Source organism: Malurus melanocephalus, unplaced genomic scaffold, assembly GCF_030028575.1.
Source record: "Malurus melanocephalus ecotype Western Australia unplaced genomic scaffold, MMel_1.1 scaffold_2, whole genome shotgun sequence".
Taxonomy (NCBI): domain Eukaryota; kingdom Metazoa; phylum Chordata; class Aves; order Passeriformes; family Maluridae; genus Malurus; species Malurus melanocephalus.
Genome location: NW_026623234.1, coordinates 3,393,910 through 3,407,785, shown reverse-complemented (window position 1 = coordinate 3,407,785; position 13,876 = coordinate 3,393,910). Strand labels below are relative to the sequence as shown.

Here is a 13,876-nt window from a genome sequence, read left to right as displayed (position 1 = left end):
GGGCCGGCCGCGCCCCGCGCCCGCCCCCGCTGCCCTCCCCTGGCTCGGAACCGCGGTAGCGGCGGCGCCGAGCCCTGAGCTCGGCCATGCAGGCGGCTCGGCCCCCGCCGTCCGGTGGCTCGCCCTCCTCCGCCTCCTCCTCCGATGCCGCCGCTGCCACAGCCGACTCCTCCGGGGCGACGGGCGGCGCCGAGCCCGAGTTGGGGCCGCCGCCGCCGCCTCCGCTGGGCCGCCGCCACAGCAACAAGCGCTTCACCGGCCTCAAGCTCTTCGGGCGCAGGTGAGCACCGGGCGGGCCGGGCGGCGGGTCCCGCCGGACGAGCGAGCACCGAGTGGTGGCTGCCCCACCGTCCCTGCACCTGGCGGCGGAGCAGGGCCGGAGGGAACCAGGCTCCCGGGCAGGGGCTGCCTGTAGGCGCTGGAGCATCCGGAACGGAGGCGGCGGAGCGCCGGCTCCCGAGGAGCTCCCGCCGCCGGTCCGTCATCAAACTGTTCACCAGGCCTGGCCGAGGGGCTGACCCCGGCTGAGCGCAGCGGGACACGGTGTGGGGATGGAGCGGGGTGAATTTGCTTTACGCTCYTTTCGAACTCTTGGCACCAGCGATGGGAAGTTGGGGAGCGTTGCTCTCGCTGCGCGCTCTCCCCGTGGAGTGGGAGCCGCGTCTCTGGGGGATTCGCTTCCASCCGCCCAGAACTGCCTGCCTCCCTCCCCGCACGCCCGTCCCGTGCTTCGCCTGCGACACTGGCAGTCCTGCCGCGCCGGCGGATGGCTGTGCTCGTCCCGTGCTGCTGGCTGGGATCCCGGCTTCGCATGCATCCTTCCCAGAGCCGGCTGGGCTCCTTGTGCCTCCCTCAGCCTCAGTTGGCCTCGTGGGGATTTGGACCGTGTAAACGAAGTACCTCGAAGTACCAGAGCCCCGTACGTCTGCCACTCGGAGGTCTTTGAAAACACTAAGTACCTGAGGTCTGAAGGAACCTCTGGAGTTCGCCTGGTCCACACTTCTGCCTCAAAGTGGGGACGAATTTGATCAGGCTACTGATGTTGAGCTTTGAGTGTTGCCTGAGTRTAGAAAACACAGCTTCCATGGGCACCCACTCCCATGCTGGAGCTCCTCGGGAATTTTTCTCCTCTAATATCTATTCCACTTCCCTTGTTGCAACCCGTGCCTGTTCTYTCTCAGGTTGTCACTGTGCATGTCTGGGCAGCATCTAAACCAATCTTCTCTATACCTTCCCATCAGGTTGCTGAAGATGGTAATAATGTTTCCCCTCGAACTTTTCTGTGGGCCAAACCACCCCCATTGTCTCATTCTTTCTTTGAACTTGAATAACTCCTGTCCCCAGCCATGTTGGGGCCCTGTGACAAACTTGCATGAGCATTTTGGACATGTGGGAGCATTTTGGGCATATGGGAGCAGCTGAGGCAGGATGCAGTGTCACCAGTACCACAGGTACTGAATGGAGGGGAAAGGCCCCACTTTCAACCTTCGCAGCCAAGCCGGAACTGGGAGGGGATGGCTTGCAAGGCCACTCCAGCACAGAGCAGTGTTCTCTGCTCTGCTTTCAGAGCTGCCCACAGTGGCTGCCTTGAGYTTCTGGCCATCTCTAGCCTGTCCCCAAAACCGTGTGGTATCTCTCTTTGACTGCGGGGGKGTCAGGCCGCTGTTACTGCAATGTAGGTCAGAGTCAAGGGGAGATTCTCCACATGTGAACAACCTTTGGCAGCATGGACATATAGGGAGAGGCAAAGTGGGATGGGCAGGAGGTGCCAAGCTGGAGGAGGCCATCAGGCCTTCCAGGACAGCTGGAAATGCCTGTGGGGTTGTTTGGTGCATGGATATTTGTCTCACTCTTCTGCTGCTAATGGAGGAACCCGGTTCTCTCTGGCTTCAGGGTGATGAATGCAGCACCTGAAGCTTCAGGGTAGTGAGGAGAGATTCCCACAGACCTCTAAGATTGAAGGGGCTCCCACACATGCCTGTGGGAGGTAGACTTGATGGGGAGTCATGCAGCATAATTGTCTGCATGCCACGGAATTCATGCCCACCTGAATGCTGAAGAAGAGGATGGCATGAATTTCCCTCTGAGGGAATTACAGGGAAGGCTGTGATGCACTTCCTTTTGTCAAGAAGTACAGCCAGCCCCTACTCCACAAATGCTTTCCAACAGCTGTGMGTGGAAATTTGTACCCTCTTCTGTTCTGGGCTTTACCCAGAGCATATGTGGCTGGGAAACAGGTCTAGAGGAAGCTTAGGTAATGGGGAGGAATTCGCTCATTGGCAGTGGTGGGTCTCTGGAGAGCCCTGGCTTCAAGGAGAGAGGTGTCCTGAGGGTGGACACACTGTGCTAGACTCTGCCTGCAGCAACACTGTGAGGCATGGCCAGGGGAGGCAGGGGTCCGCAAAATGGCAAGAGATCCTGTCTTGTCCCTAGGGCAGGTGAGCCCTCATGGATTTGAAGCAATAGAAAGGTGAGCCCCCAAGCTCCGGCCTCCGGTGGTACATTAGTCCCGTGTTTTGCAAGCAGGCTTATTTCTGTACCTTATAATTGCCTTACAGGAGGGTGGAGTAATTGGCTCTAGAGCCGACAGAGACAAGTGCACAATACATGCATCCGGGCCATGGATGGGTAATTATTTTAATTGGGCTGATAAAGAGATTTGGGCTGATCAGATAAGAGGTGGTTAGGATTAAATTGCCTTTCTAGGTGCCCTGTTTCTTGTGCTGTGAGTGAACTGCACAGTTTACCCTTTCCAGGGAGGATTTGGGGAWGGAGTGTGAGTGCTGGGGACAATGCCAGTTTCTTGCTCACCCCCCTGTGCCAGTGAGGTGGGAGTTTGAAATGGATCCTCCCTGTGGGCTTCAGGGCTTCTGTAACAATTCCCACTTCAAAGGAAGTATGTGTAATGGCCAGTGCAATAGCATAAGCAGGGCCCGTAGTCACCAGTGGGGCAGCTGGCAGGTGGTAGTCCAGCAGAGAGCATGGAACCAAGTTTTTGGCTGTGACCCTTTGGCAGGTCTTGTGCTGGAGCCTGCATGTGAGCCTGGGGGTGCCTGCCATTGCCCCAGGAAAGGTCTGTGGGTGGCACAGCCTGTGGGTAAACGGTGCTCAAGAAACTGAGCCGAGCACCCGCCTACATCTTTCTGGGATGTCACTTGTCGCTGTCTTTCTTGCAGCTTGATGCTTACACCCATGTGAAAGCTGAGAACAATGTGCCACTGGAACAGCAGCCCAACCCTTCCCCATCCCTGCTGTGTGTGGAGTGCTCTCGAACCTGCTGACCCTTGGGCCCACTTTCCCCTGTGCAGGTGCAATAGTGGGGCTGTGCAGTAGGGTAAGCCCCTGGTGCCCCTGGGGGAAGATCAGATGGTAGTGAGGAGCCTGAAGTTTGTGCCTTGCAGGCTGGCAGGCTAAGAACAGTGCTTCCCTTGGGACAAGCTTTTTCACAAGGCACCTTGCTGCCAGCCAGCTGTTGAGCAATCATCTTCCTACTTCTCCATGCATGCGGATTTTGGATGCCTCTAGCTCTGGAACCCTCCAGCTTCTGCTCCCCGTCCTGCTCAGAGGTGATGGGTAGCTTTAGCAGGGCCTGGGCCAGTGTCACTTGTGGGAATCCCCAGCTGTCCCCTGCAGTGACACTTGGGCTTGTTTGCAGGGCAGATGGGATGTGGCAAGAGAGTTGTTTCTGCTGCTGAGTTTGCTCTGTGATCTCCGCTCAGGGCCTGACCTCCTCTGGGGCTGCTCAGGGTCGACGAGGGAAAAAAAAGCACTGGGCACACTGATCAGCTGTGCCTGTTGGCAGCCAATGCAGCCTCACAGTGTAGCTAGGCTAAGGGAGCCACCAGCTCACTATGAGGCTGTGGGATAGGGCAGGGAAGGATCAGAGTTTGGGGGGTCTGACTGCTTCCAGAGGCTGAGGTTCTCTCTGGTGTGGTCCCTACCTGCCACCTGCCTTGTCTCTTCAGTCCTAGGCACCCCCTGGCAGCTCCCCTGCACTCCCAAGATTGGAGCAAGGGCTACCACAGTGACATGTGCCTGTGCCAGAGAAGGTRTCAGGACCTTTAATTATAGCATCATAGAATGGTTTATGTTGGAAAGGACTTTAAAGATCATCCACCCCCYTCCTTCCCCCAYGGGCAGGGACGCCTTGCACTAATCTTCTTAGGAGTTGGAGGATCCTTTCCAGGAAACCCTGTAATCTCCTCAGAGGGCTGAAGGATGGACCTCTTTCCTCCTTTGAACAAAAACACTGGGAAGAGAGTCAGGCACTGGAAGTGGGCACAGGTCTTTGCAAGGAGTCAGTGTTGAGAGGGGAGAGACAGAGCTGTGAGTGGTGCAAGCAAGGAGAGTTTGAGAGCTATTTGGTTGTGTGAGTCTTCTTGGGGCCTAAGGAGAGACCAGCCCTCTGCAATAGGGGCGATGCTCTCACAAAAGGCAACCTGAGCTCTGGCAGGTGGTGGGAGATAGAGTGTAGAATTTCCTTTACTCGTAATCGCGCAGTGCCTGGGGAGCAGACGGTCTCCCCAGAGACTTGGCAAAGCTAAATTTAACTTGCAGCTCTGCTCTCGGTGGAGATGTGTTTTCTTTTTCCCGGGTGACTCTGTGAGCTGAAGCTCCTGAGTTCTCTGAGCCAYACTTTTGCTTGCTTGCTGGCTCTTTAAACCAGTGCCGACTTTGAGGTGCTGAGTTCAGGAGTAATGCAAGGGCTGCAGGCTAAAACTCCTTGACCCTTGGGCCCATAAACAATCTTTTTTGGAAGAGATGGGGGACTGGCAGGAGGTGAATTCCTTCTTCTGGAGACTGTTGGAGGTGGGGACTCTGGTGCAGACCTGACTCGGGAACACGAGCTAGACGTGAAAATAGGGGAAACCTGTCTTGCTGGTTCTTGAGCTGGCACCAAGCTCTGGGCGAATAAGCGGCTCTGTCTTTGCCATCCTGAGTTCAGGAACTTTTCCTGGGCCCGCTCTCCAGTGTTACAAAAGTAATACTCTGTGTTTCTGTTGCAAGTTGCAGACCCAGCAGCAGCTGCAGTCTGTCTTTGGGAGCTGTGAGGCTTTCTTCTCCCCAGCAGGATGCCACGTGGAGGGTGAAGTTCTGCCTAGGCAAGCAATGAGGCTGCGCTGGCCAGGCCAGTGCCTACTGGGGATGGAGACCTCCTGTCCACACTGGCATATGTCTTAGACCCAGTGCTGTTCTCCTCTCTGCAGTGTAGGGGTTGATGSCTTAGAGTGCTAATTTTGTAGTTAACTGTGAGCTCTGCACCCAGGGGAGACTCTTCCCCATTGTGATGAGGAGCTGAGAGGATCTCTTCCCACTCCATGCTGTCCCAGACAGTGGGAGTTAATGGATCTCCTGTCTCAGCCCTGCCTGCCGGGCAAGTTGTGCTGACTRAGTTAGGCTGTCAATTCCAGTTTCTACCTGTGACCATTGCTCCCACACTTTGAAATAGCCTGCTTGAGCTTTGCCCATCTGACGGCTGTCAGCCCTTCCCAGTGATCCAGGGCATGGGGAAAGGAGCTAACTGTGCCCCATCTCAGAGGAGCCCTGTCCAGCTGTGAGAACTRGAGACCTTTCTCTGGGGAACTGCAGGATGCTGCCCAAGCTGGGGGTGCAGGGTGGYAGGTACATGGCACTGGTGGGAAAGCCCCACTCTGGGAGCAGACAGGTCTGGCTGGAGGTAGTCCCACCCTTTGGCTGCTACCCTGTCCTCCATGTGCCYCGTGTTGGGGGAGATTCCTTTAGTGTGTCTCATGGGCTGTTGCTGTCCCCCTGGCATTACTGCAGGATGCCGGCTTGTGGCAGGCTCTAGTCCCAGCCCCACTGGGGGCACTCAGCCAGAGAGGTGTGAAAATCCCACCCAGCACCAATAGGTAAGGGCTTGGTGTTTGGCCTTTCCCCAGCTCCACTCACTCCATCTCACTTTCCCTACTTGCCAGCAGCATCTTGTCTCTTTACAGGGCTGGAGCAGCCTTGGCTCCAGCACATGCTATGGCTTTGAAGAAAGTCATGTGTCTCAGCTGGCTGGCCCAGGGAGTCRGGGTAACTAATACAGAGCCTTCTTGCAGAAGGTTTTCCCCTTGTTTTGTTGCAGCTTGGCTTCCACAGGAAATGTGTGTGCTCAACAGCCTCAGCCTGTCCCTTKCTTGCCACTGTCAGCCCAGGTGTGAATCCAGAGCCAAAGAGGAGAGAGTACTCCTTGCTGCCTGCTCCCCTCTGGCTGTGGAGGGTCCCACCTCCCCTCTGGGGCAGGACTCACCAACGGGATGAGGACAGAGAATCACGGGGCAGAAGTACTTAAGCTGGCTTGGAGCCTCCTCCTGAGCTCCCAGCCTGTAGCTATCCAAGAGAGGGAGCAGAGGACCATGCAGGTGGATACATGCCATCCCCTCTGTGTGAAAGTTCCCACTTGGTCAGATTATCTGTACATCATCCTGCCTTGCTGCCCTGGCCAGGAGCCTCTCAGATCCAGGGCTAAGCCTCTTACTGCCCAAACTCTAGGTCACCAYGCAAGGGGACATGGCATGGGGCACTCTGGCAGCTGGCGCATGGCAGCTGCCGCTGCTGGGATGTGCTGGGGGTGGGTGTTTTCTGCAGAGATTTTGCACCCATGTGAAGCTGGCAGAGGGCAGGATTAAGAAGCTACAGGGCTCCTGTCCTGTGAGAGTTGCCAGGATGCATGGAAGGAGGTGTTCTGCTCYCCGGTACAGCTCCTGTCAGGGTTGCAGATTAGCATGGGGCTGATGCTCYGGCAGAGGCTGTTGGTGAGGATCCCCCATCTGGGCTCGAGCAATGTTGCCTGCCCACAAGTTTTCTTGTTTGAAGAGTGAGGAAGGAGATGTGGTGGGGGTGAGTGTCAGTGTCTCAAGAATGATGCTTCCCATGTGCATTGGGTCACCAAGAGCTTTGCTCCCCAGCCCCTGGCTGGTGGTAGTCAGGGCTCATAAGGCATGCTGCCCCTGCACAAGGGCCAGTGGGTTGGGAGCAGGTGAACTGCTCTGCCCTGCCCAAACAATGCTCCTCCGTGCAAGGCTTGTAGAGTGCCTTCATGATTTATTTGAAGTTCCATGCCTGAACCCAGCGGTCGAGGTGAAGGAAGGCAGCCAGGAGCCAGGCCAGCACAGGGAAGGAGGAAGGGAAGCTGGACTTTCTGTGCCAGCCTGGCCCTGCTCCCTGAGTCGTGTGCACTCTTGCAGCCAGCTGGGTTGGGCTGGAGGTGACTCTGAACTGGGCTGGGTTTGTATCCCAGATGCAGCAGTGTTGTGGTGCTTGGTTTTTGCTGACTGGCTCTTAAGGGAAAAGCAGCCTTGCTGACACCAACTTCATGGGCATGTTGTTTGCAGTGATCTCCATAGCTGACAGCATGGCTGGTGGCACGGGTGCCATTGGAGCCCCTGGGACCTGCAAGTGCCAAGGCAAGGGGAGAGCACGTGTGGCGGAGAGATGGCACTGGGGCAGCAAAACTGGGGAGGGGGAGGATAGTGCTGTGTGCTGGGCAGCCAGGCATGTTCATRGCTTGCTGACCACTCTCTTTGTGTCCCTAGACTCCACCTGCCCCACAAAGGTGTCTTCCTTTGTCTCCAGGGCAGCCAGCCCAGCCGATGGGGATCCAGGAGGATAAAGCACCGACCAGCGGTGTATAAGTATGTGGTATTTTTATTGGCTTGCGCAGGCTGTGCAGTCCCAGCAGCTGCTGCAACGTTTCTTCTCAAGCGCTCTCCTCCCTCCCACGCACGTATCACCCCACTTCACCCTCTTGTGTCTGTACTAACCAAGGCCRCTGAAAGCCAGGCTGCCTGCCTGATGCCTGTGTCACTAACCTTGTTCTAGAGGGCAGCATACTGCTGGACTTTGATCGACTAACATAGCAGCTCCTGTCTTGCTGGAGTTTGAATTAAAGGTCAGTTGATCTCTTCCGCCTCTATGTCCCAGCCATTGTGGGCATGAGCACCTAGACCCTGTGCATGCTGAGTGCTTGGAAGACCTAAGGTGACAGCTCTGGAGGTGGTTTTGCCAAATGATTAAATTAAATAACAATAACTAATAAATAATAAAATTGAACTGAAGCAGTCTGAAGTTCAGTAAGGCTGTGACTTCCAGAAATGGTGGAAAACCAGGATCTGGGAGACAATCACCATTGCTGGGACATAGTGGCTATGTGGGAGCCAGTTCCTAGGCTAGCCATGGTGTTGGGGCTAGTCAATACCCCACTCATGAGTACTCCCAATGAGATGTGGAGGTAGGGACAAGTCCCAGCTTCCATTCCCAGGCTTCCTATGCCATGGTCTTTGTTGGGCAGCACATCAGCCTGGTCAGGATTTGGCTGCATGTGTRTGAGTGCTACAGGGGAAGACCCTTAGCTGCTCTTCCTGGCTTCTGCTATACAGTTTCTCTGCATGGCATCCTGGGCCTTTCTGAGTTTGCCASTCAGTCTCTTGCTTGTCTGATGCTGTAGACATGAAAGTCTTGGGCCCCAGGGCTTCTTGGGAGTCCTGTGGTTGGAGGTTGTTGGGAGCAAGAGGCATTGTAGCCAGTTGGTGCTCTGCAGAGTGGGGGCAGATGGATTTTGAAGAGATCCAAAGAGCTGTGGGTTGAACACCAGAGGGCACGGTCGCTCTTCGGAGCTCTTTGGTTCTCTGCTGTGCAGCTCCAGCCGTTTCCCTGCAGCTGACTTCAGCTGTGTGTTGTGACATGTCCCCTCTGCAGGGGTTGCTGGCCTTGACTCATTGCTCCTGGTTTTGCTTTCCTCTGTTCTGCAAGAAAGGGCTTGGCAAAGCATCCACATAGAGCTTTTTTTGTGCTGCCATGGCTGAAGGGGCTGGTGAATTTGATGGCTTAAACTGGTCAGCTGCTGTGGGCTGGCTGATGCTCAGAGGCAAGCCTCCAGCCAAGGCAGCTGTCAGCCAGCTCCCCGGTACAGCTCCCCCAGGACAGGCTTGCATGTCCTGGTAGCACTCAGAGCCACAAAATGGCATCCACCCAACTTCTGCACCTGGAGCCTGGGTCACTCCCTGCACACCGCAGGTCTCTGGAGCACCCAGTGTCTCTCTGTGAGCATGGGAGGAGGAGCAGAGAACCTCGGGAAGCAGGGCAAGGCTGCCTTGTGTTACTCATCTGTGCTAAAGTGCTAGCCCATTCCAGGAAGGGGGGCAGCTATCTGCTCTCTGCGCTGGCATTGCCTTTTCCCTTCTCTGAAGGATGATGGGAGAAAAAAAGCCCATCAGTGATGCTCATAGATGTGGGATGTTAAGATGAGAGAAGAAAAGAAAGCACGTAAGAGCAGATATACTGAGGGCATTTAGAACACAAAGGGTGGAGGAGGAAAAAAAAAACCAGCTTTTCCTCCTGTCCTCCTATTTGTAGCAGCAGGACAAGCTTATGTTCAGCAAAGCCAAGAAATGATAGATTTAACGTTTTTAAATGAATTTTGATGTGAGATGTGGGAGAAAAAGACTCAGTCGCTTGCTGCCACAAGGTGAAAAAGTGAAACCAAAGGTTAGACATGATATCAGTAGCAGGGTTACAGTTAAACCAACAAATGCCACTCGTGTGGCAAGTCAGCATGTGTGTTGCTTAGTCACAGGGTCATGATGAAGGCTTGGGAGGTGCCTTTCCTGTCTCAGGCTTTGTGGTGTAGAGAGATCACTGGGGACTGGGTTTCTCAGGGATGCTGAGCAGTTCTCCCCCTTGCAGACACCTGCGGGGGCTGCCACTTGTGGTGTGGTTTCAGGTGCRTGGGACCAGGATCTCCTCACGTGGAAAGTCTTGCTCAGGGCTGTGTGGGCCTGGGGAGTCTCTTGTCCTGGTGCAGTGGTTTCTGCTTGCACACAGCAGACTGAAACCTCTGACAGCAGCACAGGGAGCCAAAGGTCTCCATCACAACTCATTCACCTGCCTGTATATTTACAGACTGAGGGCTTACTAAGTCACAGGGGAAGGAAAATGGCAGCAAGGTTTGTGTGAGGAGAGGGCTCTTAGGCTTCCTTTCCCGCTGCCTCCAGGAGCTTGGAGAATTAGTGACCTTCCTCTTGGTGGTCAGATTGACTTGGAAAGGATTTTGGGGCTACCTGGAATCCACTGTAGTCACCCCTCCAGGCTCTTTCTATTTTTAAGTCCAGGTCCTGCCAGCCCAGGAGGGAGGTAAGATTGTGGTGGCTGTGAGGAGCAGCAAGTGGTATCAGCAGGGGTCTCTGCTATGTGTAGACCATGGGGGCAGGGAGAGCAAGATGGGCGTGGCACAGTTGGAGACAAGCTGGAGGCTTGACCCCTCCTTGGAAGTGTTCTAGACCAGGTTGGATGGGACTCTGAGGAACCTGGTTTAGTGAAAGGTRTCCCTGGCTATGRCAGTGGGGTTGCAACGRGATGCCCTTTAAAGTCTATTSCAATCCAGGTCATTTTGTGATTCTATGCAAAGCTTCCTTGGCTGGAGATGGGACTGGGGGGGAACCGCACTTATCTCTTACCAGGCTACTTTGCTCCAAATGATTGACTAGCTGTAACACATTTTTTCTTTGACAAAACATCCTGCCAGTCCCAGCAAGTGAATCTTAACAATGATGGACTGGGGCCTGTTCCTAGAGGCCCTTCTGCAGCTGGCAGCATGGCTGCCTTGGGGCTGTGACAGTGCTGGGACCTGCTTGACTGCTAGTGGCATCTGGCTTTTTCCYRGCAGTGGGAAGGGCATTTCCACTGKAGAATATGWAGCTATCTTGTGTAGGGAAAGGGGCAGAGCCCTCTATCCTTCATCAGCTTCCAGTTTTGAGGGGGGAGAGACTGGGGTGAACACCTCCTGCCTGCCCTGGGTATCTGCAGCTCTCTTTCTTCTCTGGAGTTGTGAGAAAAGAGCTGAATGCAATTGTCAGCAGCTTTGTGGGCAGCGATGGACAGGTTCACTCCTGTATTCTCTGCACCCCTCCCACTGCTTCGCAAAGGCCACTTGCTCTTTCTGCCCAAGATGGAGATGGCAGCCTTTSGGTCTGGCTACCCTCTGGTTCATGGTTTCCTGTGAACTGCTTTCAATAAACCCATCAGGAAAAGCAGCTGGCTGCCCTTGTCACACTGGCTGCAGCCTCCACGACATTTTGCTGTGATTGTGTTACTGTAGTTCCGCTCCAGGCCCCAAGAAGCACTGGGCACGGTCCAAACACACACACATTCCTACACACAGAGGAGAAGAGCTCCCTGTCTATTTTTAGCTATGACATGTAGGCAAGGGGAAGGGGCAGGCAGGAGGGGGCAGGGTGTGAAGGGATGAAGTCTCAGCTGCAGCCACCCTCACTGACTCACTAGCTATGGCCTGTGTGTGGCTATCAGCTCTCATCACAGGGTAAATGACCGAAATAACAATAGCTGGTGACGCATGTGACGCATCGTGGAGTGAGCTGGCCTTTGGCGTGACCCTCCCTCCCTCTCTGCAGAGACTAAAGCGGACATGGGTTTTGTGGCCCCAAAAGGGAGATGGGTTGTGTTTGGCTGGGAGCAGGTCCCTAGAGGCAGCTGGGGGACCCGGATGGTGGTGAAGCATGACGGGGAAGTCCCCAGCCTGGCTATGAGAGGTCCCATGGGGGGTTTTCACAACAAGGGAAGACAAAAAGCTCCTGAGACCTCTGTGGAGCCTGCCTGGACTAAAGACTATAACTCAGGAGCAGGTTACTTCCTGTGCACAAATACTGGCTCTCTGTGGCAGGCAGCTTGACTCTCATCAGCCAAGCAAACCCCTTTATCCAGGTTCCAAGGAGGCAGGAGAGAATCGCCGCTTCGGTGGGTTCCTCCCCATGTCCTCCTTCTGCCACTGCTAGGGAAGCTGTGCCATCCCCAAGCTGCAATTGAGTGTTCAGAGAGCAGCTGGCACCGTGGGGACCCCTCTCTGGGCCTGCAGTGGTGCGTGCGCCTGCAGCTGGGGGCGAGCTGGCTTCAGGGCTGCTTGGAGAGGAAGTGCAGTTGGTTATTTTAACGAGCGTTGTCAGGGTTTGCAGCGTGGGGAGGAGCAGAGGGAGAAGCCAAGCGCTCTCTCCAAACTAGGACTTGGTAGAGGAGGGCTGGCCCGCTGCTGCAGCGCGGCCACTGCGACCCACTCGGCACCTGTAGGACCCCTGTGCCTCTCCGGATCAGGTCACGGGGGCTTTTTCCCTCTATCTTCTCTTTCCTCATCCTCCTTATCCCTCTCCCTCATGGCTGCTGCTTTTGTTTGTTCTGGGTGGGGTATGGGAGGGGACCTGGGGGAGAGACAGCCCTCTGTTTGTAGGTATGGCACTGGATTTCAGACCACTGGGATAGGCAGGGGGAGCAGACTTCAGAGTCATCCCCAAGATCCTCAACGTCCTTTCTGCCGAGCATTGTTTACTGCCAGAGCCTGGAACAAGCAGATCCCTAGCAGTCCCCAGGGCTGAGGTGAGGGGTCTGGGAAGCACAGCCACTGTRACTCTCAGTGGTGCCTCTCTGTTGTTTCCATGGGGTTTTCCTGCCAGTGGTGTATTTCCAGCCACCTATTCTGCTGCTTGCATCCTGCCAGTCCATGTGGCATGGGGGTGGCAGCAGAAGATCTGCACGTAGCAGAGGACGGTGGTATGGGGAGCCAGCCTGTGCCTTGCCGGGACTCCCAGTCCTCAGTCTCTTTGCTGTGGGATAGTTTAGGAAAGCAGGACAGATCTGTGGACTCGTGGCATATCCTCTGGTGCTGGTGGCACTGACATCTCCTGCTTATGCCCGGAACATTGGGATGCCCTTCCTTATCCCTGCTGTGGGCTGGAGGGAGACATGTGATTCCCATCTTTCTGATCAGTTTTCAGTGCCTGTTGTGGAGTGTCTGAGGTTTTCTTGACTTTGTTTTGTGAAGTGCGGAGACTTACCAGCCCTGGGAATCAGTGCCCGTGCTCTGTATCTGCCACACTCCAGCTTGATTGTTACACAAGGTTCATCGCCTCCTCCCTGGGGCTGCTGCCCCAGGCAGATGCTGTGTATTGCCCTGCCTGGGGCAGCACTGTGCCCCGTAGTTATCTCTGTGCCAGGATTTCGTCCTTGTGTGCTGGCAGAAAACTCCAGGGCTGCTCTGGGAGTTTGAATCAAACAGCTGGGCTGTGGGACTGGCCTTTAAATAGCGCGTCCCTCCTTGTGAGGAGCAGAGCTGTGCATACTGAAGGAGGAGACCATCACTGGGTGTAGTAATGGRAATCTGTGAAAGAAACCATGATCTGGGCCCCCAAACCACCAAGACACCCTGCTGAGGCCCCTGCTGCTTTGCTTTGTGCATGTCACTCTGGAAAAGGAGCTCAGAGAGAGTGAGAAGAAACTCTCCAAGTACTTCCCAGCCTGCATCGCTGGCCATGCTGATGGGACCAAAATAGAAACTCTGTAGCCAGCCTCTCCCCCGACCCCTGCTCAGCCTGGGCTCCAGCACCATGGCTGACAGTGGTGGCTCGCCCTCTGCATTTCAGCCCTGGTTAATTCATGGCTCGAGGCTGTCAGTCTTACTGTTTGGCTGCTCAGGCAAATGCAGCAACAGATTGTTTACATCAATGCTGTCAGGTTTCTTGATTGCCAGGAGGCAGATTATTTACTGTAGTGGCATATAAACTTCATAACATTATGATGGTGGAAAGTTGTCAAGGGATAWGAATGCCCAGAGTCAGCCCAGGAGACTCCAAGGAGATGGCTTTGGTTTAAATTAAGATAAAACACTGTCTTCCATGGATTTTGGGAAGGAAATCACATTGTTGTAATGGAAACATTACTCTGAATGTTAGGGCTGGCAAATTTCATTTTATGAAGCCTCTACTGGGGATCTGATCTACTCTGGCAGATGTGCCTTGAAACACATCTCACATTTGCCCTGAGAATGTGGTGAAAAGGAGATGGTGCCACAGCATCATGCAGAGCTTAG

General features: G+C 55.0%; 1 protein-coding gene across 1 annotated transcript in view; it reads left to right on the top strand.

Moving 5' to 3' along the window:
- Window positions 1-33: 33 nt before the first annotated feature.
- Window positions 34-13,876, top strand: part of DGKZ (diacylglycerol kinase zeta) — a 44,026-nt gene continuing 30,183 nt past the window's right edge. Inside the window, exon 1 of the mRNA XM_057365118.1 lies at window positions 34-280. Coding sequence (XP_057221101.1) covers window positions 87-280 — 194 coding nt within the window. The 5' untranslated portion in view covers window positions 34-86. The remainder of the gene's footprint in view (window positions 281-13,876) is intronic.